The sequence below is a fragment of the Zootoca vivipara genome, chromosome 3 (assembly GCF_965207765.1).
Source record: "Zootoca vivipara chromosome 3, rZooViv2.hap1.1, whole genome shotgun sequence".
In the NCBI taxonomy this organism is placed as follows: domain Eukaryota; kingdom Metazoa; phylum Chordata; class Lepidosauria; order Squamata; family Lacertidae; genus Zootoca; species Zootoca vivipara.
Window position 1 is genome coordinate 36,427,160 of NC_142586.1, and position 25,014 is coordinate 36,452,173.

General features: G+C 43.8%; 2 protein-coding genes across 7 annotated transcripts in view; both read right to left on the reverse strand.

Moving 5' to 3' along the window:
* The window catches only part of COL12A1 (collagen type XII alpha 1 chain), a 113,658-nt gene extending 112,339 nt beyond the window's left edge, over positions 1-1,319 (reverse strand). For 2 of the 6 annotated variants that reach the window (XM_035109599.3, XM_035109590.3), the window contains exon 1: positions 1,100-1,319. The gene's annotated coding sequence lies outside the window, so the exon portion shown is untranslated. The other 4 variants (XM_035109592.3, XM_035109593.3, XM_060272543.2 and 1 more) reach the window with 4 other exon arrangements.
* A 15,846-nt stretch (positions 1,320-17,165) lies between these two features.
* Positions 17,166-23,415, reverse strand: COX7A2 (cytochrome c oxidase subunit 7A2). The gene is made up of 4 exons (XM_035109589.3): positions 23,347-23,415; positions 21,780-21,869; positions 18,773-18,857; positions 17,166-17,396 (listed from the first exon to the last, which is right to left on the reverse strand). Exons 1-4 carry the CDS (start codon positions 23,362-23,364, stop codon positions 17,338-17,340), a joined length of 252 nt encoding a protein of 83 aa, XP_034965480.1. The 5' UTR covers positions 23,365-23,415; the 3' UTR covers positions 17,166-17,337.
* Positions 23,416-25,014: the final 1,599 nt, after the last annotated feature.

Genomic DNA, 25,014 nt, shown 5'->3' on the forward strand with positions numbered 1-25,014 from the left:
GATCCACACCATATAGTTAAGGCACATTCGATGCACGTGTAAAGCGCATGGCTTCGCCCCCAAAAGAATCATGGAAGCGCTTTCAATGTATGGTGCGCATTTGCACTAAATCCCAGAGAAGGCGGGGTATTTATAATCCTCGCAACAACACCCCCCAAAAAATAAAATAATCCCCGTAAGTGAAACCTAGGCGCAACTCCTCTTGGCCAAGCTCGTGTCCAGAATCTACCCGAGAAGCGACAGAATTCTGTACGTCTCTGGTAACGCAGCGCACACCTTAGAATAAGTCCACCTTTATACGCGGGCGCGCGTGCCGAGTCCTGAAACACAACATGCATCCAGGTACAGAAAAGGGAAAGTGGGCAAGAAAGGGAAAGAGATCCTGGAAGAAAAAGGATAGGTGGACAGCACGTGCACTCCGAAACTGTCGGTGCTGCCGCCCTTCGCCTACTTACAGCCAGTCGCGAAGGATGGTGAAGATACGCCTCCCTTGTACCTGGGAGAAGCGTTGCCCCCAACGAGGCCCGCTTCCCCCTACCCTGCCCGTGCTTTCTCTCGGTCCCAACGACGCATCAGGCGAGGCTCCTCCATGCAGCCAATTCTCCCAAGACATTGCTCCGCGCCCCGCCCCCCCCCCCCGCGTGCAGGCTCTAACCTTACCTGGGTTTGGAAAGAAGACGGGAAGTGCGGGGCGCGCAGGGAAAAAGTTGCCCCGGAAGCTCCGCTGCGCGCCTACCTCCACACCCGCGCAGGTGTGCCTTATTCTTATTACCAAACCCTCACCCAAGCGCTCGGCTACGTTGCAGTCCTACAGGCGGCGCCAAGGCAAGGAGGCGCAGCGTCAAAAGCGGCGCTTTTCTTCGCGCTCCCCCCTCCCCTCCGCCGCCGCGTTATTCAGCAGCGACTCGGAAGCGCCTGCGAGTTTGGCGGAACCGGGAGACAGGGGCAGGGCGAGACCCGGGAGGGAGAAAGAGGGTGTGGAGGAGAGCGGGGGAAGAAACGGAAACGGAGGAGAACCCTGGCCAAGCAAGCCTCGTCTCTTCGCGCAGACTCCCCGATCCTTCCGACTCCCGCCTTGACATTCAAAGCAACCACGTACGCGTTGCTCGCTGGCGTTGGTCCTTCGCTCCGCGCGGGTTATTGCTCAAGAATGATTATCTCCAGTATTGCTGCCGCCGCTGCTTCTGCTGCACCCACCGCGCTCTGCTGGCCGAGGGAAAGATAAACCGCCCTTCCGAGATCGAGAGGTCCCAGCTTCCCAGAACTGCCACAACCAGAGAGCTCCCACTCAGACACCAGAAATGGGTTTCCTTTTTGCCGGGGACCGTTTAGAAGGGCTTCTATTTAACCCTCCTCTGCGCGGAATTCCGTGTAGGAGGGGGAAACGGGAGCAAGGTCTATTTGTTGTCCAATAGCCCTCCCTAGTGGCCGTTGCTGTTATTTCAATCAACAGGAAAGCTTGCCCTATCCATCCACCTTTTCCATCTCGCAATAAGGTATAGCTAACAGCTAGGTTTGGGGTGTTGTTGCCTGGCGCAACAGCATCAAAGCCGCATTTCCTTCCGCCACCCCCCTCACTACACGACAAGAACTTAAAGAAAAGTCTCTAAGTTAGCGGGGGAAGAATTGGATGACATTGACACGTATCATAGACTCCTGTGAGGGCATGAACTATCGTGCCAAATCTCATAAGGATGGTTGCAGTATCCTCTCCTACATTGGCAGCTTTTACAGCTTGGGAGTGGGTAAAAAAAGACAAATCACACAATCTCCCTATATGTTCTGTGGGCAATTGGTCTGAAAATAGCAGGCATGAGAGATACCCCAAACAGGTCCAGAGGCAACTTTGTACTGTTGTTGTTGTTTAGTCGTTTAGTCGTGTCCGACTCTTCGTGACCCCATGGACCATAGCACGCCAGGCACTCCTATCTTCCACTGCCTCCCGCAGTTTGGTCAAACTCATGTTCGTAGCTTCGAGAACACTGTCCAACCATCTTGTCCTCTGTCGTCCCCTTCTCCTAGTGCCCTCAATCTTTCCCAACAGGGTCTTTTCCAAGGATTCTTCTCTTCTCATGAGGTGGCCAAACTTTGTACTAAGCACCTTTAAATTTTATAATTTAAACTAAAAGGGGTTTGGTTTCTTTCCTGTGTTTTTGCTTGTGGGCACAAATTCAGTGGCATTGTCTTGGGTGACACTGCAAACAGAAGCTGCAAGCAAATTGCTTTTTATTTGAGGAGCGGGCTGGTTGGGGCATGGGGAACTTCTTGATATGATCTAGATCAGGCACCCCCATGATCCCTAGCTAACAGGACCAGTGGTCAGAGATGATGGGAATTGTAGTCCAAAACATCTGGAGGGCCAAAGTTTGGGGGTGCCTGATCTAGATGGATACTACCCACTGATTCATTCCTATGTATGAATTTGACTTAAAAAGTTACAGAGAAATAAAATAATGCAACTTTTGAATGACAGGCTTACAATTCTGATGACACTTTTGGGGGTGCTTTTATTCTTGGGCCACATTCTGCTGTCTGCCGAAATAACTTTTACACTTTCCAGAACCTACCTTTCCCTCGGCAATAAATTACTGAAGACATTTGAACAACTAAATTTGTGTAAATAGCACAAGTAATTAAGCAGCAATAGATTCCATCCCTCCCCACCAATAGACATTTTGAGTAATGTAAGTGCCACACCAAAACAAATCGGAGAAATTAATCATTCACTTCTCTTGCTCTCAAACACGGAACTGCTGTTCTAGTGAATGCTCTGTGTGCCTATTTTTCAGGTTGTCACACTATATTCCTAACTATATTACTGAGATAAAAAATCCTTCCAGTAGCACCTTAGAGACCAACTAAGTTTGTCATAGGTATGAGCTTTCGTGTGCATGCACACTTCTTCAGATATCTAAGGTCTCTAAGGTGCTACTGGAAGGATTTTTTATTTTTATTTTGACTACGTCAGACCAACATGGCTACCTACCTGTAACATGCACACGAAAGCTCATACCTATGACAAACTTAGTTGGTCTCTAAGGTGCTACTGGAAGGATTTGTTATTTTTATTTTATTTTTATTTATTACTGAAGGCACCAACTTAGCAGAATGATGTTTTGGCTTGGAACTTACCTACAGATTGGGGCCCCTAAGGTGGTTGGTGTCTTGTATGCCTCTTTCCACCAACTCCTGCAGCCAAGCTGGTGCCAAACGTATGATTCTGCTTTCCTTTGGACCACATCAGCGAGGCCAAGGGGGTGGGAAGAGTCCTGTCTGCTTTAACTTCACCTCCAGAGGTGCACTCCATTGTCTCTCGAGACAGATGGATGCCAACAAGCTACTGATCCAAGATCCTGAGCTCCAGGGACACCCCCCCCCAAAAAAAAATCATCTACCTCATTATTCCCAACAGCCTAGGTATATATTTGCAAGGCAACCTGAGTTATTTCATTGACCTGGAATCTTATCAGATCATATATCCATCATGGGGACTTAGACTGTCCCAACGTTGGAACCCTCTGAGCTTGCTGCAACAATTCTGAGCTTACCCAAAGACCTTGTACTAATTAGGGGTCAGCAAACTTTTTCAACAGGGGGCTGGTCCACTGGCCCTCAGACCTTGTGGGGGGCCAGATTATATTTTGAAGGGGGGGGAGAGAACGAATTCCTATGCCCCACAAATAACCCAGAGATGCATTTTAAATAAAAGAGCACAGTCTACTCATGTAAAAACAAGCTGATTCCTGGACTGTCTGTGGGCCGGATTTAGAAGGCTATTGGGCTAGATCCGGCCCCCGGGCCTTAGTTTGCCTACCCATGAATTAGCCCATGGACTCACCAAGCTTCCCTGTTTGGCTGTCAACTGATTGGTGGTGCCTGCAAAGCCCTATGGAAAACGACTTCACAAGACTTGACCATCACCCTCATTGTCAATCATTGCAAAGCCCTTTGTAAAGCACTCTGCAGAATTACCTTGCTGCTCTGTAGTCATTCCTATACTTGCCATTGCTATTGCTATGGTTTACCAACACCATGCTTTATGGGTTGTTCACACATCTATTGTTCCCCCACCCCGGAAGTCAACCCAAGAAAATTACTTCAGTGCATTTCTGTGTTCTGAACCAGTCTTCAGAATGCTTAAAATACCTTGTCTAGATCACTGTGCAATGTGTCATAATCTGAAGATACATTGATAACCGTGGATGGACACATGTAGATCTGCATTGTACAACCAACACACATGTTTTTAGCCTGAAATAAGCCAGCATGTTGATCCCAAAGCATTGATGGTTGCTTTGGACATTATTAGGTGGGAGAAGGAAGCAGCACTCTTAAGTGAGGAAAGAGCTCCAGAAAGAAAGAAAAGACTGTGATAGTCTGACTACATTTCAGAAGTCTTAAAGCACAGGGATCTAGGTACCTTCTCAAACATGTGTTTCTGATATGCAGCATTTGAATGGATTTTCCCTGGCTATTAAAAGAACAAATGAATGAACCATATTGTCATACTTTGCCTAAGCTCTACACCACACTGTTTCACAAGGGTGAAAGTGAGGTTAATATGATTTATAAATTATTCACAAACATGTCAAACTTCCAATTTTTTCACTTTCATTATAAGGAAAAATCACAACTTTTTAGCTGTTTATGTTACTCTGTAAAACCCTGCATACATTTGGCAGTGCTAAGTAAACATTGATACAGTGGTACCTCGGTTTGCGACCGCAATCTGTTCCGCGGAGGCGTTCGCTCGCTGAAGGCATGTTTCTGCGCATGCGCGAAGCGCTGATAGAGCACTTCTGCGCACATGCATGCTGTGCAGATCGTGTCTGCCCATCCGACGCTGTGGAACCTGGATGTAAACACTTCCGGGTCCACGGTGTTTGCTCGCCGAAGCGTTCATAAACGGAGGTAGTCGTAAACCGAGGTTCCACTGTATGTACCTAATACAAAAAAAAATATTTCAGAGGACTTTGTTTAGACTTTCAATTGGGTCTGTCCCAAGCAGGTGTTGTTGTTGTTCAGTCGTCTAGTCGTGTCCGACTCTTCGTGACCCCATGGACCAGAGCACGCCCAAGCACCCCATGGACCAAAGCACGCCCAAGCAGGTAGAGTCAGCTAAATCCATCCGTCAGCAAAGCCCTCACTTGACTATAGCTGCCTTGTTGCATGAGTTAAAGCGGGGAACAGAAAATTCTGAATGTGCTGTGTATTATACCAGGCTGTTACTGTGTGTTTGCTGTTAATCCCAAACTCGGCATTTCTATGTATGTCCTAGGAGCCCATTCTTATCCTGGGTCCCATTCTTTTCATTTCCCACATCCTTTAGCCACTTGACCAGGTAAACCCACCTGTGGTTATTTTAGCATAATCCAGTGTGCAACAAAGGCTATTTGTAGCAAAACATTGGGGTTTTTTGCAGTTAATATACTGAAATTCTAGTCTAATGAAACATATTTGACGTTACTGAAAACTATTCTGTTCTGTTTACTGTGTGCCTACGTGCTGAGTACACAATGTGCTATTCAGAAGGCATTCCTGAAATGCGCAAACATTTACCAGCATATTCTAGTCTGCCTGAATCTTGGATAATGATGTTAGTTTGCAATCTTAATCCACCTATGGAGAAGTCATTTGCTTAAACTCTCTGCGTCTTACTTCCAAAAAAATGCATTTATAAATTACTGTAAGACACTCTAGGAAGGAACATGTGGCTCCAACATTTTCCTTCTTATTCAGTAAACAAGACAGGCAGAGAACTTTTATCTAGATGCAACATCTAACATATTCACATGCTTAATTTTCTATTTTGATAAACTTAAAAGAATGTTTTTCTTCATGGAGGAAAAAGCCTCTGGAATTGAATCCAGCGAAAGATAGTTTATTCTCAGCATCTTTTCCAATGTTTCTTAAAAACTTTTTCTCAGGGTGACATGTGCAAGTTGGCTGTGTGGCTTGGAACCACGGGTATTTTCTCATCTGTCAGGCTTGAGCAATGTGTGATCTCCCCTATGAAGCGGAATGTAGCCAGAGGCAGTGTCCAGCAGCTGATCAGGAGCTCGATAAGCCTTCTGTTTGTGATTCCTGCCTGGAACGGCAAAAACAGGGGTGTGTGGGGGAGAGTTGTTGCTGGCAGGCCACTGTCCATGATGAGAGGAGTGTTTGGCTTGGCAGGCCAACATGTAGCCATGCTGATTGGGAATATTCACACAGACACAAATTCTGTGCCTTCTCATAGTGGAATACCAGGAGGCACTGGAAGCTGGTTGTCTAGAGAGGCAAACAGAGCACTGCTGCGCCTCAGTTTCCCCACAGCCATCTCCCACTGGCTTGCCTTCTTACAAGATGCCCAGAGGGTGGCAGTGACTGTCAGCTCCTTCCTCCTCCACATTGTCTTTATAGAACTCAACAATGAGGAAGATGAAGACAAAAGTAAAATTAGCTGAATCTACCTGCCATTGTCTCTGGCTTTACTTACTACTGGCTTCCTTGTCTTCCACCTCACCAGTCCCAGTCTGGTGGGAAGTGTCCTCCTGATCGTGATTTTTCCTCCCCCCTGATCCAAGTGTTCTATTATTTTGTAGGTGATGTCCTGGAAAGGTGTAGCATGTTATGTGATCACAAACTTTTTATCACTCTACGTATCCCAGACAAGGAGAGAAGCCCACCTTTTCCACGGCTGCCATGTTCAGGTCTTTTAAATGGACAATATATCCATTCCTTCCAGACACTTTCATGCAATACAAAAAAGGAATGAAACAAACTATGCTTTTTGGTGCTCTGCTCTGCTCTTTTTTTTTTAGCAACTTAAAAAAGCAACTGTATCATGGGCCATTTATATATTTACATTTTTATTCTTATAAGGTGTCAACACTCTTTACCCTATTTGCATAAAATAACCAATGCAAATTGATGATGATGATGTATTACTTATGTCCCACCCATCTGACTGGGTTGCCCTAGCCACTCTGGGCAACTTCCAATGGAATACAAAAACATAATGAAACATCAAACATTAAAAACTTCCAGAGAGGGCTGCCTTCAGATGTCTCCTGAATGTCATATAGCTGTTTGTCTCTCTGATATCTGATGGGAGGGTGTTCCACAGGGAGGGCGCCACTACCAAGAAGGCCCTCTGCCTGGTTCCCAGTAACTTCACTTCTCACAGTGAGGAAACCGCCAGAAGGCCCTCAGCACTGGATCTGACGATGGGGGTAGAGATGCTCCTTCAGATATACATGCTGAATAATGAAGTTCAAACTTCCAGCATTAGCCTAATCTTTTAAACAGGATCCTGGAACACTAACAGACTAACAGTCATGGGGGTAGTAGATTTTCTCTCTTCTTTTTCTTTTAAAGTGGAAAATTATTTCCCTTAGTGACAATTTATTATACCATTCGGGCTTTTTAATCTGATCTTTCCTTTACATAATGCTCTGAAAGGGATACACCAACGTACTAATAAATCAAAAGCCTGGGAAACAAAACATGGCAAAAGTGTTCCACTAATAGAAAAGACAAGGTTCACGAATACTTGTCGGTAGGTGAACATTTGTTTTCATGTAATTAAATAACTTGCATTGGCTCCAACTTACCTTTTTTAATCTTCTAAAATGAACACAATGGTTTAAGAAAATAGGCTTAAAATTTAAAGTTGGATGTATGTGTCAATGAAACATGCAGTTAACACTTAATTAACTTTGCAGCATGCCCAGAATGAAAAACGTATGAAAATCTATATTAAGCCCCTTTCCAAAATCAGTCTGCCTAGAAGGTTTGCCAGTTACTTCAGACTTTGGCTTCAATCCTTTACTCACTTAGCTGGAAGCAAGACCGATTCAACTCAGTGGTGCTTCATTACTTCTTCAGTGCAATTAGCCTACCTTAGGAATTTGTTCTCCATCATTTAGCTACCTACAATTGGAAAGTCATTTTGGATAAACACACAGGACCAGGGCTGTATTTAGGGCCGTGCAAGTGGTTTCCCCAAACAGGGCACCGAATGAAGGGCGGGGTAAAATGTAAAAGTAAAAGGACCCCTGACCAATAAATAAGCAATTATTATTATTATTATTATTATTATTATTATTATTATTATTATTATTCCATCCCTCTGGAGCTTCTATGGGTGCATGTGCAGAGATGCATGGGGGGGCAGAGGTGGGTTTTAGGGTAGTGCGTCCGTTTCGGCCGCATTGGGTGCTGCGCTGCAAGGGGTGCCACGACAATGCTGTGGGACGAAGCAAGAGAGGCAGGGGGCACATAATTGTAGCATTGTGCTGGGCGCTGTTAAAATGTGAGAGCGCCGGGGTGGAGGGGTGGAGGGTGGAGTTCCATTGCCCAAGCAGAAGTTACTTCCCTCACACAATTTCACGGAATGCAACCCATGCTATTTTTCCACCGAAGCCGAACAGAACACCGTGGATGAAGCTCTTGGTTTACTCTCCGTCTCCCCCCACCCCCTGCCCCCTCCCATCAAAGTAAGACCAGCAACTTGCTCTACATTAAATTAGGTTTAAGTTTGGAACCTCCTGGAGAATGGGTTCATCAACATGGCATGCTACCTAGAGCAGTGTTTCTCAACCAGTGTGCCTCCAGATGTTTTGGGACTACAACTCCCATCATCCCTAGCTAGCAAGACCAGTGGTCAGAAATGATGGGAGTTGTAGTCCCAAAACATCTGGAGGCACACTGGTTGAGAAACACTGACCTAGAGAACCTCCATTGTCGTAGTGTCAACATTCACGCACGTGCTCTAGCTAACGTGTCCTTGGTTTTCCAAAATAGTTCCAGTCATTAGTGCAATGCTGCTGCTACCCCTGCCTTCCCCACCATGAAATGTAATCTGCGGTGCTTCTGGATGGATTGTGGACTCTAGCCAAGGAAAGAGATGGTGGAGGGATCCAGGCTGGGGGGAAAATCTTGAACAGAGGTCTGGGGGGACAAAGCATACCACCCCAAAGTAGCTAACGGGTCATCGCAAAATGAAAGAAGATCAAGGGGGCTCAACTCCCCTTTCCTGTAATTTGAGAACTGCAGCAGCAGCAGCTGCTTTGGGGGCGGGGGCAGTTTGGGGACAAGATACAGTGGTACCTCGGGTTACAAACACCTCAGGTTACAAACACTTCGGCTTACAGACTCCACCAACCCAGAAGTAGTACCTCAGGTTAAGAACTTTACCTCAGGATGAGAACAGAAATCGCACGGCGGTGGTGGGAGGCCCCAATTAGCTCAAGTGGTACCTCAGGTTAAGAACGGTTTCAGGCTAAGAACGGACCTCCGGAACGAATTAAGTTCGTAACCAGAGGTACCACTGTATATCATTTAAGTAGCTTTGCACTTTAAGTAGCTTTGCACTCAGGCCAAGCCACCCAGTTCTCCCACCCTGCTGACAGGCCAGTTACACCAGCATAAAGCCCCTATATCCGTGACATCAACACTGGGGAGTACATATCTCAAGATATACGGCTGCTGGTGGCTTCTGCAAAATCCAAAAGCTCCCCAACCACCACGTTTGGAGCATAGGATGGCATTCTAAGGATGGCTTTGTGAAAGCCTGCTGAAGAGTGTGAACTTAGCACACAATAGGGGAGAGGTTTTATTACTGTAATTTATACACCCAAATATGGCATGAAAGCTTCTAAGCTTATATGCTCGCTGCTGAAACCCTAGCTTTGCTACGTGATTATAGCGCCGTGTAAATTTAGGTTCATGATGTCACATTTTGAAGCCACAAGGGACTCTTCAAATTGGCCAACGGGGTGAGCTATGCGGGAGCCATGGAGAGTTGTGCAGCAGTTCCTTCATCAAAAGCATTAACTTCCCGTCGAGCTAGATTGTATCTTTTATAAAGAACATCCGTACTATGGAGATGAGATGACTTCAAACAATATTTTGCAGTGTGTCCAATTCATGACATCAAATGAGAGAGCACCGAGGAAAATGACAGCAGCCAGCATGGCTCCTCCAATACTCATTTTTTCCATTGAGCACAGATCAGTAAAATACTTTAGTCATGCATTTCCATTTATAAATAAAACAGCTATAGATAAGATGAAATACAAGGTCAATCTTTCCATTTAAAAAAGAACATTTCCAATGCTTAAATTATAACAGGAGGGGCAGAAATCACATCATGAGTAAACTTGACAGGGAAGCATTAGGGAGTTTTAAACAATTTTGAAAATTAACTTAAATTGGATTGGATTGAGCGTCTGTTTCATGAACAGAGGGGCTCCTTTAATATGTAGATGCTCCTGCTGGACAATGGTGAGGGGTAGACAATATACGGCCCCTGTTCCTAATCAACCTTCACATTACCTCCTACACTGATCTGGCGAGTCTTGGAATCCCCTGGAGCAGCTTTGGGGGGATGCACACTGACCTCCTGAAGAAAGGGCAAAGAATCTCATTCCCAATCTTCCTCCAGTGGGAGCATCCCATAAACATAGTTCCACTTTTCCAACCACTATACCACATTGGAACCACCATTTGGCTTTTTGGGTGTGTTTTTTTATTTAAAAAACCTCTTTTTCAGTTTCAGACCTTAGACAAAGTTTGGATTTTCTGAGGCAGGACATGGGAATTAAACACTGCTGTTGCTGTGACCAATTCAGCATGATAATAATAATAATAATAATAATAATAATAATAATAATAATAATAATGTCCAATTTTTCACCCTTTTAATTATAGATTCCGGTACCAAACTGGATTTATGGGCTACGATCCAAAGAACTATGGAACTAGTATGATGAGCCCAAACTGACTTTAAATTTGCTTTTCTCTGAACCTTAACCCCCTCTCCCTACCACATGGCAAATGGACTTCTGAAACCGACACGAGTTTCAAAAACAGACAATAATGTGACATTAGGGGAGGCACTCAGAAAGGAAAACATTTTACTAGGCCTTTGTACGAACCCAAGTAGTTCTTTGGATACCATCCACATTCTGAAACTATATATAGCTTTTGCAACATCTGCCTTTTGAGTCACACCTACCTGGATTAGTTGCGGTTATGCAGTGTATGCTCCGTTTTCTAATGTGCTCCTAATTATTATGCTTTTTAAAACAGTTTCTTAGCTCATTGCATGGAGAGTGACAACTACTAGCAACACGCCAATCTGTAGTCTGTGCAGAACCAGGGGTGGGGGAACTGCAGGTGCGGTTGGATTGCAACTCTCCTCAGCCCCAGCAAGCATGGCCGATGGTCAGGGATGATAGAAGTCGTAATCCAACTGGTTCTCCATTCTAAAGCTCAATGGATGAAAGAAAGCCCAGAAGGAAAAGAGAATACGTCACAGACATGTACGCAGCTTTGCAAATCCTTCTAGCTACAGCACTTTTCAAAAGAATTGCAAGTGCCTACTTAAGATGGCCTTTGGCGGAAAGTCTTTGAATGAGATGAAATCTTATCATTTTACTGATGCTGGTCTTTGTCCCCCATGACATTCTTGCGGAGAAGCTGGTGAAGTGTGGGCTGGGTAAGGTAACCATTAGGATTGAGGGGTCTTAGTAGACCACAAGCTTAACATGAGTCAATAGACTTGATGCAGCAAAAAAAAAAGCTAATGCTATTATAGGCTGTATCAACAGAAGTATAGTGCCCTGATCAAGGGAAGCAGTAGTACTGCTCTATTCTGCCTTGGTCAGACCACATCTGGAGTACTGTGTCCAATTCTAGGTGCCACAATTTAAGGATTTTGCCAAGCTGGAACATGTGCAGAGGAGGGTGACCAAGATGATCAAGGGTCTGGAAACCAAGTTTTATGAGGAATGGTTGAGGGAGTTGGATATTTTTAGCCTGGAAAAGATACCGAGATATGATAGTCATCTTCAAATATCTAAAGGGCTGTAAAATGGAAGATGGAGCGTGCTTGTTTTCTCCTGCTCTGGAGGGTATGAGTCAATCCAATGGCTTCAAGTTACAAGAAAGGAGATTTCGACAGGAAGTACTTTCTGACAGTGAAACGGGCTCCCTCGGGAGATTATGGCGTCTTCTTCCTTGGAAGTTTTTAAGCAGAGGTTGGATGGCCATCTGTCATGGATGCTTTAGTTCAGATTCCTTTGGAGACAATTGACTCTCAGGGTCCCTTCAACTCTACATTCTATGATTTGTGATCCACTGCGAGCCTTTGGGATGGGACAGGCCACACCTCTAAATATCACAGAATAGTGCTAGTGACACCATTTACTCTTTTGTGCAACCTCTACTTATTCCATCTTGAGATATACCGGTATATATATATTTGTAATGGGAGGGGCATTTCCCACTTCACTTAATATGTTAAGTACACAGTTTTCTCTCTTTTTCCATCACATTTAAACTAATGCTATATTTCTATAACTTTCACAGTGCAAGAGTTCTTACATATTCCTGTAAGAGCACAGTCTGTTATACAAGTAAAACTGGATGTACGTACCTTAACTCACAGCTACTTGGCATCCGTAAAGTTTGAATGACCATGACTTTTGTCTGAGTGTTAGCCATACCCATGGATGTTCCACCCATAAGTCTTTACTCCTCTATTTCCAACTTCCAACACCCATGCTCCCCGGTGGAAAAAAGTTCTCTCTGATCACCATACACATAATCTCTGAACAACCTTGATCTTATTTCACATAAAGAACATGTTCTTACCCGTTTCTTCCTTGTCATCTGGTTTTTGTGTCCTCCAAACAAGGAGATCTGACCTGACTTGATGCGCTGGCAGATTTGCCCCATCAGCAAAAAATAAATAAAATAAAAATCCACCAGTGGAATTCCAAAGCTGTGAATATTCAAAACCATACTGCTAAACAAGTATTTTTTAACCAAAAACAAAATTCCAGGCATCGTAGCGACAAGACACAGCACAGCATCTTGCAATGAGACAGTCAAAAGATAACACTTTTCTGAAGAATCAGACAGACCATGGAACTTGAAGAAAGGGAAAACTCAGGTCAACTCAAGCTTTTCTTTTTTCATCTAGTTTCCTAATTTGATTTTTGCAGGTGGTACCCTAACAGGCAGTAATAAGTTCGAAAGCACAAAGTGCAAGTAGATAAATAGGTACCGCTCCGGCGGGAAGGTAAATGGCGTTTCCGTGCGCTGCTCTGGTTCATCAGAAGCAGCTTAGTCATGCTGGCCACATGACCCAGAAGCTGTACGCCGGTTTCCTCGGCCCGTAAAGCGAGATGAGCGCCGCAACCCCAGTTGTCCGCAACTGGACCTAACGGTCAGGGGTCCCTTTACCTTTACCCTAACAAGCAATAATAGTCATTTGTGCTGCAACGACAAAGGTCCGTATAGTTAAAGCTATGGTTTTCCCAGTAGTGATGTATGGAAGTGAGAGCTGGACCATAAAGAAGGCTGATCGCCGAAGAATTGATGCTTTTGAATTATGGTGCTGGAGGAGACTCTTGAGAGTCCCATGGACTGCAAGAAGATCAAACCTATCCATTCTTAAGGAAATCAGCCCTGAGTGCTCCCTGGAAGGACAGATCGTGAAGCTGAGGCTCCAATACTTTGGCCACCTCATGAGAAGAGAGGAATCTTTGGAAAAGACCCTGATGTTGGGAAAAATTGAGGGCACTAGGAGAAGGGGACGACAGAGGACAAGATGGTTGGACAGTGTTCTCGAAGCTACGAACATGAGTTTGACCAAACTGCGGGAGGCAGTGCAAGACAGGAGTGCCTGGCGTGCTATGGTCCATGGGGTCACGAAGAGTTGGACACGACTAAACGACTAAACAACAAAGTGCTGCAACGTATTTGCCTGCAATGCCATTCTAGTGTTGCTTCAACATCTCGATTTTACAAGGTGCACTTAGAAAAAAATGGCTGTCTGATCCACTGCATTCAATGAACTGGGCAGTGCAATCCTATGAATACTTCTACAGAATTAAATCCCGCTGTGCCCAGTGGAGTATGCAGAATGACGCCTTAACCCTAGCTCACTCACATGAGGAAAGGATAAATGTATTGGGGAAATTTAGTGAAAAAGCAAAGCAAGGGCCCATCCACTTTTTTCGTTTGACCTGTGTTGCCATCATATTCTGTGTCAATCTCTTATCCCAGGACCGAGAGCTCCACCCCACCCCCCACCCCCCCGCGCTTGCTCCGGTTAAAACCTGTTTACCACTGAATTGGGTTTGACAAGATCCCCGCTTCCTAAACTGCTGTGAAGATACAATTCCTCATACTTTCCCTGGAACTGTGTTTGGAGGCCATCTGATCTCACCTCCTTTATTTGCCGCCTACCCCTCAAGGATCATTTTCTGTTTCTGAGCGTTGCATTTCCAGTTCTCAGCATGGCTGAACTGACCCGCATTCTTGCCGGTTCCATCTTTTTTTTTTCTAAATCCCCTTTAGTTTAGTGGTCACGTGAAATTATTAATCTTATGATAGATGCACAAAACACAGCTGCCCTTCTTCACAAATTTGCTGACTCTCTGCCATGGGTGGGTGAAGCTGAAGGCGGAGACTATTGCTTACAAGAAGAACGACCTGGACAACATGGGGTTTCAGGGGTCTTTCCCAGAGTAAAACCCGAGGCAAAAACCACCCGGTCTCAAACCAAACTGAAAACAAGGCAAGGAGATGCGGACTTAAAGAAAAAAGTGGGTGGAACCCAAGAAGCTTCTTGAAAAATTGGTGATTTTGAATTTCACTTGTTATTTTTGTTAGTGTTATGCAAAGGCATACACAGACAGACTGAAGTACTTTCCTGTTATCAGACCAGAACCTGCTGCCAGCCAGTTTTGGATGGTCCTAAATTCTAGTATTATGAGAGGGGCAGAAAAACACCTATCAGGATTAGGGCTACCAGTTAAAAAGCTGGTGGTCTTTGCTAGAGAGACCACCATGAACGAAGATGGCTCCTAAGCTGCATAACTGTTCCTTCAGTTGATATGTACAAGGGGCGTGCACCAACAAGATTTGCTCCATTTATTGCTTTAGGCCCTAATTCAGGGCTTCATTTCCCCCCATTCCATATTAGGAAATCTAAAAAGGGCTATAGCTTCCCCTGCCTTTTGACAGAAATGGATATATTATAGGAAAATAGTTCCATGGTTGTTTTTGGTTTGGCTTCACTCGGCCTGGGCCTGGGCATCTTTAAAATGTATTTTTTAAAACATAATTTTTAATTTTGGGGGAAGTACTTAATGAAATTTGCAGGCATATTAGACCAACCTGAAGGGGGTGAATCCTTCCATAATTCAGGAGGGCGGCTGTAGTAATTCTCCTGCATGGGCAGCCTTTACTGTTTCGGACTGGAGGAAAAAACGAACCCCACTTGAAATCAATGGGACTTAAGTTACAGCACAATCCTAACTTTATCTAGTGAGAAATAAGTTCTATTGCATGCAAGGGAACTTGCTGTCAGGCAGTGATGCCAACTTGCATGGGGTGGGGTGGGGGGTAAGTAAGCTCCTCCCTGCATAATTGGTCACACAATGTGGTGCATGGACACCATTTGAATGACAATGCTCATCAACTTTGTGGGGACGACGAGGACGACAGCCCCCTTAAGTATTTTGTTAGTGGGGGCTGAAAAGACCTCGGCCCCTAAGAGTTGGCTCCTATGCTCTCAGGTAAGCGGTGCTGCCTTAGACAATGATTTAATCACATTGGTTTCAGTGGCTCTGCTGTATTCTATGACTAATGCTGCAAACTTCTTAGCTGGGAGTAAGCCCCACTGAATTCCACAGGACCTACTTCTGAACAGATATGAACAGGATTAAGCCTGGATTCAAGTCATTCTTCTCCCCATGGCCCTCGGCCGCACAAGGCACCTACAATTTGAAGTGCTCATGCATTAGACTCTCTTCTCTGTCCTCTGCAAAAGAAAAGAAAGACTGGCTTAACAAAAGCAAGAGACTTTCGACTGAGTCATAAAGGAGTCTCACCACAACAATTATTTATGTACTGTCTGATTTCACGGCCAGTGATGTGTCTGAGCATAATTTCAGGTATCTGAGTTATGCAGGTGAAATCCATTCTCTCATACATGTCACACGAAGGAAAATAATAACAGCACTATTAAAGTAGCTGGAAAAACAGATGAATACAGAAAATATTTTCTCAATTAGGCTTCACAACAATTACCCATTTTTTTTAGTTTATTAGAAAACATCATTTGGCATGGTCTCATTGCAGGTGAGAAAACAGGACCTTTAAACATGACTGTATCATTTAATAACTTTAAATGGTTTAAGAAAATGTATTTAGAGGAATGGTATTGAAACAGAAATTCAACAGTGACATCATGTGGTGACACTGTACTTCTGTTGATTCTGAGACAGGGAAGGTAGCTTCATCCTACTAAATGTAGCTTCCATGCTCTTCCATAGCAGTTAATAAGCATTGCCTAGTTCCTGCAGAACCCTTACCCAAGAATAAGGCTCACTGAACATAGCAATAATAATAATAATAATAATAATAATAATAATAATATATTTATAATAATACTTATTTTATAATAATTTACTATTATTTATACCCCGCCCATCTGGCTGGGTTTTCCCCAGCCACTCTGGGCGGCTTACAACAGAAAAATGAAATAAAATAGACTTCTTATTAAAGGCACATATGGCTAGGTTGCATTTTGCCTCAAAATTGGCTCACAGCGTGATTAGAAATAATTTATACAGACCACCTTTCATTGCAAAAGTAATGGTCTGTAGGAAGACCCCGACAGAATCCAAGTGCTTAGCTTGGGCATTGCTTTATGCAAATCACATCATAGTGCAAGTGCTCAGGGAAATAAACGAGTGCTTATTGGAGGGGGAAAAACCATGAATTGTACGCTTTGACCATGAAACTATGAAACTAGAGCTGATGAAGAATAAACCGAAACAGGGCCATGTCCTGGATTTCAAAAAACTGGATTGCTACTGGAATTTGTCTTATTATTATCAACTTTAAAACTTTCTAAAAATTATTCCTTTACCTGGCCAGAGCTCTTGGAATCTTTTTATTTGATTTTCTCAACTCTCCAAGGACTCCAATTTATTTGTCTGTTTATAGTATGACATTTACCTAATCCATGTTAAGCTATTTTTGATCCTGAAGACAAAAAAGATGGCAAATTAGCAAACCCTACAAATTCCGACTTGAGCCTATTATTTCTGCTTGAGATTGTGAAACTGCAGGCTTCACAAAAACACACTTTCAACAGATTCGAGCACACAGGAATGTAAAACTACTTTATTGGTCACAGCATAGAACATTTCAACTCAATAAATATTGATCCCCTACACAGACATCATTTATGACAAGGACAAAGTAGGTCCCTGAAGAGTGCTTTGGAATGGTGTGGTGTTACTCCAAGATGCATCCTGTAAACTGGGGTCAATTGTTTTTCTTGGGCATTGCTGCATTGAAGAGCACATAAAGGAGATAGCCTGTTCCTGAAGAGAAGACACACAAGATTAGGTCAGATCAAGCACAAATGCTTTAGTTGATGGCAATTTATTAGCACAAGCTCTCTTTTTTGAAAAGTATCCATGCAACTCTTTTGCTCTAGTCTTATTACAGAAAATGACACAATATGTGTTAAGTTTCTTCAGGCTAAAAGGAGCCCGTTTTCCAGGCCAATTAAGTGCATAAAGGGAGGATTATGACACTTCTGAGCACAATTCAAAGTGTTGCTGCTGACCTTTAAAGCCCCAAATGACCTTGGCCCTGTATACCTAAAGGAGCGTCTTCAACCCCAGCGTTCAGCCCCGGACACTGAGATCCAGCACTGAGGGTTCCTTCACTGAGAGAAGTGAAGTTACAGAGAACCAGGCAGAGGGCCTTCTCTGTAGTAGCATCCATCTTGTGGAACACCCTCCCATCAGATGTCAAGGAGATGAATAACTATATAACCTTCATAAGACATCTGAAGGCAGCCCTTTACAGGGAAGCTTCTTAAGGTTTAATGTTTAATATGTTGTTACATATGTTGGAAACCGCCCAAGTGGCTTGGGCAACCCAGTCAGATGGGTGAGGTACCATTATTATTATTACTATTATTATCAGGCAAAACTAAAATTCTGTTACATTTTATAACAAAAATTGCCATCTTAAATTTTTGAGCTTTCAGAAATTCTGGTAAATTAAAGTGCTTCCAGCATGCTGTTCCCAATGCAGGGATAGGGAACCTGCGGCTCTCCCTATATCACTGTACTCTAGGTCCCATCAATTCTGGCCAAGGTCAATGATTACTGAAGCTGTAGTCCAACAACATATGGAGGGACACAGGTCCCCCATCATTTTCCTGGCTGCTGTATTTTAACTTGAGCTTCCATCCAGAAGTTTCTGCCTCATGTTTTTGGGCTTTAAAAATGTTCCCAACAAATTATTGTAAAGACTGCATTCTCAAAGGTGTCAGAAACCCACTCAGCCAAATAGCTAAGTAAAGTAGGCATTATGGGAAAGTGGCATAGGAAAAGCAGCAAGCTTGAATGCAAACTCTCATCCAAATTTGCCTACTGAACAGAGTGGGGATCTGGGTTCCTTTAAGACCGAGCTCTTATATACTCAAGTGATGTCCACAAGAGAAAGAGGAGAAAATAAAGTGGAGCATATTCACAAACAGCAGTCTGGTCTCTCTTGTGCTTTTATACAGGTTTTCCTAAGCATGCTTTTAATAACACAGTAACATACAGCAGAGAATTTCAAAGTTTCCAAGTTCCTGTTTCAGATTTTTTTGCAGAGGAGGGGTACTTTCTATCTTAGAAATATGAACACACAACCAGAGACATCTATGACAGCTCTGCTGCTTCTCTGTTAAAAGTCTTACCAAAAACGGAAAGGATCATTGTGGTTCGATACAGCATTGCATCCATTATTCCACCTTTCAGGTACACTGGAATGCCATTATCTTCCTAATAACAACAACAAAGATGCAGAATTCATGTGTTAAGACTCATCTCTTTTAGGCTTTATTTTTTAAAAAATTGAAACCTATTCAGCTAGAGTTAAAATGTTAGAAAGCTAACTCCTCCTCTGTTTACTCAAGTCCCGGCTAAAAGTACAAAAAGTTATTTCCTGCATCTTTGCCAGTTATTCAAGACCAAAAACTGTAATTCGGAACATTTACCTGATATTGAACGTTCACCAATACTGAAACAGCCCTCTGTGGAAGCATGCTACCGTATACTGTAAAAAGAGACTCTCCTGTTCAGCTATATATGTCATATGAGTGAGTAAGTAACAAATAGACAATCACGGAAATATAAGCAAAACAAACCCAAAACAAAAAACCGTGACAATAAACAATGAAAATATATTTATATAACAATGAAAATAATACTACAAAATGCAAAATGCTCATATATGTCATATGAGCAGTAGGGCTGGGTGATAACTGGTTTTCAGCATCATAGTATATCACCAGCTCAACACCACAATATACCAATATATCACGGTCTGAAATCAGGATGTGAAGCAAATGGGCTAAGCCTGCACCAGATTAGCGCAGCGTGGTGCGGGGACTCGCTGAGCAGCGCCGGAAATGGTGCCTGCACCTGTGCAGAAAATCGCATCTGCGCAGACACAGAAGTGATTTCCGGCGCTGCAGACACATGCAGAAGCGATTTCCGGCGCCCCGGACATGGGCAGCGTGGCGCCAGAAATCGCTTCTGCGCATGTCCAGCCCACGGCTGGAAAACATTGCTGACACCTGACCTAGACAGAGATAGGTGGGGAGGAAGAAGCAGCCAAACCTGGGTGGAGTGGATGGGGTGGAGTGGAGGGGGTACCCCCACATCCGTATTCTCCTAAGGATAAGCCTTAAACTCTAAATATTTCTGGGGGTGGGGAAAGATACAATACTTCCTCAGGACAGGCAGGCTAAGATGAGCTGCAAGGAAGCAACCGGAGAGGTTGCAAGGAGTGGAACAATAAATCAACTGCCCCCTCCCCACCTCAAGGACAATGGATACCATCTGCTCTGTGGAAAATATTTGGTGTTGGCTCCTGCTTCAGTGGGGCTGGTTGTTTTGTGAGCATGTGAGTTTAGGTGCGCCTGTTGTGTTTCATAAATGCTATTGACTGTTTTAAGAACTCAAATCAGAAAACAGGAATATAATCTACTGAATAAATTTTAGGAGCAGGTACCACCTGCATTCTCTCTAAAAAAAATTTGTCCTCTTCCTTCCCAGTTAAGCAACATGTCCCGGTTCTCTAAATGGGAGCACAGTAAAGAGGAAACACAAAGCATGTGCATACATAATCATAAATTAGGGTAAGCAATTAGCTAGAATTGATAAGGATGAGTCAGCAACCTACATAGTGCAGTGAAGGTGAGCACTGTAGCACAGGACAGCAGTGGTGCAGTGAACGTCAGCACTGTGGACGAAGGCATGTATCCACACTGCCATATATTGCCTTAAAGGGTCATGGAAGACATCATTTCATAGACAATGGTGACACTACTTACTTGTGGTTCTGATTTTTCCGGTTAACACAGATCAGCCAGCAAGATCAGAGACCAACTTTCTCCCTCTCAGTTAAATGACCACCTGCCACCTTGCCCAAGGCCACTTTTCAGGCAGTGCAAGGTCTGTGGGGCCACTGCCACCCTCAGGGAGCAAGTAAAGAAACCAGCCAGCAGATTCCACAATGGCCACACAGGAAAAGAAGAACCCGTTTTATCAGGGCAAAGCACTCTTTGCTTAGCTCCTTCTGCAAAAGTTTAGCCACATTTCACATGCCAAGGGAGAAGACCTTCAGTGTGAAATTTGCTGCTATTTTGCAAAGACTGAGAGAGGGGCTAGACTCTGAAGTCTTCTAGAATAAAATAATGAAGGAAAATACTTTTTTTGTAATTAGCATAATGCTTTGCTAGGGTTTTACTGTTTAGGGGTGTGTGTGATCAAATAACTTATTCTTTGAAAATTATTGACCAATTTTTGACAAGTCAAATGCCAACACTATGTACCCACCACTTTTGAGAAGATGTCCCTTTTTGGACTACTCAACTTAGATGCTCTTCATGGGCAGATGCTTTAGTGGGCATGGCTTGGGATGCAGGGGGGAGGGAGCCAAGAAAAACTATTTTATGAAAAGTATTTGATTATTAGCATTAAGGACAACACAGTTGAAATCACAACTTTGGAAAAACCAAGTCATGAATCAGGCTGCGTAGATGATAAAACAAACTATCAAGTAATAATATTACAGCACATTTTTTTATTCATAGCAAGCAGCATAGTGTCCTCTTACATTAGGGATAGAAATCTGTAGCCACCCAGATTCCCGCCCACCCTGACCATCATCTGGAGGGCTGCAGGTTCCTCACCTCTACTCTGTACTGTTCAGCATGACAACTAAGAATGATCAAAGACTGTTAGTAGAGCTGTCTACAGAACACACAAAAAGGTTCAGCCTTGAGTTCTAACTTATGGTACCCAGCACCACATAGAGTATTTATTAACTAGTTACAATTTGCTAGCCAGGTAGGACATTGCCTATTTTTTCAAGATCCAAAAATTCTGATTTGTCTTCAACAGCTATTGCTGTATCTTTCACATGTAACTTAATTGCATTCGTAAACATAAATCCATTCATACAAGCATGCTATTGGATTTCAGATAATTTAGCACTACTGAGAAAATAAGCAGCTATCACACAGAAATCAGACTACGTGGTCTTAAAAGATCAAACCAAGAAAGATGCTAAATGCCATTAGTGGTGCTAAGTAAAGTATACTTATCATACACACACACACACACACACACACACACAAAATATTAAGAGGTTCCATTACATTGTCATTTGTTCTCAAAGTATGCATGCAACCATACCTGGAAATGTTTCTGTAATTCCGGAACCTTGTTTGCAACCTGCCTGCGGGAGGCAGTGCTTATGGATTTCTGAGAAATTTGCCGAAGAGTCTGCCAAACAAACAAAAAGTATTTCTTTTTAAAGTATTATTAGAAATAGTACAGGTACTTCTTTTTTTAAGGGTGCACTCATATGCACAATTACTTGGGAAGCAAGTAAACTAAACACTAGTGGTTTAGAGTTAGACCAAATGTAGTTAGTGACCACACTAGTGTACACAGAATGATAATCAGTTTTCTCTGAAACGAAAATGTTAAGTGTTAGATATAGCTTAATGAGGCAAGCCTACTTCAGACTATGGCTAACAACCCTAGCTAGTTTTAATAAGCCATATTTAACGCTATAATTTTTGTTTTGAACCTACCAAACTATAGTTAGTTAAGAATGAAAGAATGTGTTTGATCTCATGTCAGTGCTGGATATGGGAAGTGTATTGCTCAAGGGCTTCCGTACATAATGCTTAACCATGTTTTGCGATTATGTGTGAAAACAGCTATTGTATATATTTGGCCTGTGCTGACCATTGCTGCCTCTTCCATTGCATGGCCATTAGGCCCCACTGTTTCACCCCACATTTCTACCAACTGAAAATAAATCTACATAAATCTGATGATAGGCACACAAGCTTGTGTCACATGCCTCTTTAAGATACCAACAAAAAACCTGTTGTTTCTGCCAAAGGCTAACAGCTACTTTGTTGAAATCCTGCTTTTCCCAACCCTATTTCCCCTTCTTAATCTGCACCATGTAAAAAAGAAAGTTAACAATACCCAAACCACCAAAAAGGGAGACCATAGGCCTACACCGATCTTTGAAAATTAATGGGCTTTGACACGGCAAACATTACCAACCAATGAACATATAAAGTAAAATACATTGGCTTGGATCCCAACATGTGAACTTAAGGAAAGATCCATGGAAATAAAATGCCACATCTCCTCCTGGAAGCCACCTTAGCCCAACAAGGCCTCTCCAGATGCCCTCTCCTCCATTAATGTGTGATAGCCACCGCGGAGAAAATAACTGTCCCAAATTGGGTAGACTTCCGAAACCTGATATTGGCAAATTTTCCCTTCAACCCATCCTCCATGGCTCCCTCCCCAGCCTTCTTAAAAGGTTTTCCGGATCCTGCCCCCTGACCATTTACAAGGCCCAAACCAGTCACAATATAACCACCCCAACCCCCAACCCCCCCCCAAATACCTTAACTCAAGTATGGTTTCTTTTTAAATAGGCTTAGCTTAGTTTTAAGCAGACATTTCGACAAATAAAAATACTATTTTATCATAGCTGGTTTTGTGGGAATTGCTGAGGGTGCGTAGCTCACTTTTGCTACGCTGTGTTTTTATTTTTTGCTTTTAACACTGCATGGAAGTTGCAACCTTGGAAAAGGCAGTTCACAACCGCAGGAAATGCGATAAAAGGGGCCTCCCTTCACTCGTCTATTTCGCTGCTTCCGCGGCTACTTTCCCAAAAGTAAATGCCACCCAAGTCACAAGCCAGGCTTTCCTCCTTCTCCGGCCATACCAAAAGGTTCCGAAGCATCTTGGCGGCTCTTCCTCTTCACCTTCCTCCTCGTCTATGCCGTCGCCTTCAACGCAGGAACAAGGGCACCGGAAACAGGAAGCGAGACGCCGCTCGGTGCCGCCTGACGTCACAATCTCTAGGCGACCATGGCGACCGGCGCGCGCATCCAAAGCGCGAGCTTCCAGTTTTAATCAGCAAGCTGCCGTTCCAGTCGTTCTAGCCGTTGGCACCTCCATGGTTTAATATTCTTTTTTTAAAAAAAAATCTCCATAGCGGCGAAAGGCAGATCAGTTTGAGATCGGAAGTATCATATATAAGCAGGACGGGTGCCGTCTCTATTTTTAAAGTCTATGAACCCCCCCCCCTTCTGTCAGTGAGAGAGAGAGAACGGGACTTCCTCCTAGGCTACTGAGTCGGGAGCCAGAGGGAAACCTAGAGCGCCACGAGCGGGCTGGCGGGTGAACTGCAGTGTTCAGCCACCTTGCTTGATTTACCCGGCTCCTAAGCGCATCTCTGGGCAGGGCAGCCAAGTCCTCCCGAAGCCGGGAGGGAGGCGCTTTTGATGCCGGCCCAACTCTCCTCCCCTCCCGGTCCCTTCTTCTTCAGGACTTGACCAGAAAATGGCAATGCCCCCCTTTCCCCTCTTGAGTAGCTGTTTTATAGGAATGGGTGGGTATAGCGTTCTCCCCTAGCACGTTTGTTAAATAGAGGTTTTGCTTTGGTTTTAAAAACACTGCACAGAAGTTGCAACCTTTCAAGGGCAGCTTATAATTTCCATAGGTGCAAGAAATGGCCACCGCCCCTTAAACCTTCCGCAGCAATGGCACCCCCACCCATAGCTGCCAAGTTTTCCCTTTTCTCGCGAGGAAGCCTATTCAGCATAAGGGAAAATCCCTGTAAAAAAGGGATAACTTGGCAGCTATGCCCCCACCCCCAAACGCCGCTTGACTTCTGGAAACTGACGAGGCGAAGGTCTTGCTTTGTAACTGCCCCGCTGCTGCTGCTTCTGCTGATTTCCTGCAACTTTTAAGGGTGCAAGAAGGGCCCGAGAAGGAGGTGGAGGGGCATTTTCTTAATAATGAAATAATCTGATCAGCGGCATAGTACTCAGACTCCCACTTTGGGCAGAATTCAGCTGGATAATTTGCAGTTTAGGGACAAATTGTGAAATTCTTCTGGCCTGCCACAGGTTCAGCTACAGGGAGATTGCTCCAGGCAAACCAAGCAGGTAACTGGCTGGTTCAGATGCAGGCGATTGCTCCCAAGAAGAGGACACTGAACACCCAGAACTTCCACTTCAGACTACTGGATAGTTCCAATGCACCCTGACTGGAAAATTTCTAAGCCCAGAGTGTTTTTCAACAAGCAACTAGAGAGGGCAATTGTGCTTTGAGTGTTTGAGGCACTTCACATTATCTAATTGTTAGCAATCCTTTATTCTACTTTTGCACTTACGCCATTGCCCACACCAGAGTCACATAACTTTCCATCCTTATTTGATTGGTGGAATCCTACAGCCTAGGACGATGAAGGGGAACTAGCAACCTTCCAGCAATTGGGAAACTGTTGTTTCCTATTTATGACCTTACCATGGGGTCTGGGCAGTTAAAAATAAAGGATAAATAAATAATAATAAACAAGGGCACTAAAAATGAAAGTGTAAAATAA

What these genes read in the sequence shown, in the direction of transcription:
- COX7A2 (XM_035109589.3), bottom strand. An exon ending in AATTACAGAAACATTTCCAG is followed by an intron (nt 18,858 to 21,779) that starts GTATGGTTGCAT and finishes TGTTGTTATTAG; the next exon opens with GAAGATAATGGCATTCCAGT. An exon ending in AATGATCCTTTCCGTTTTTG is followed by an intron (nt 17,397 to 18,772) that starts GTAAGACTTTTA and finishes TCTTCTCTTCAG; the next exon opens with GAACAGGCTATCTCCTTTAT.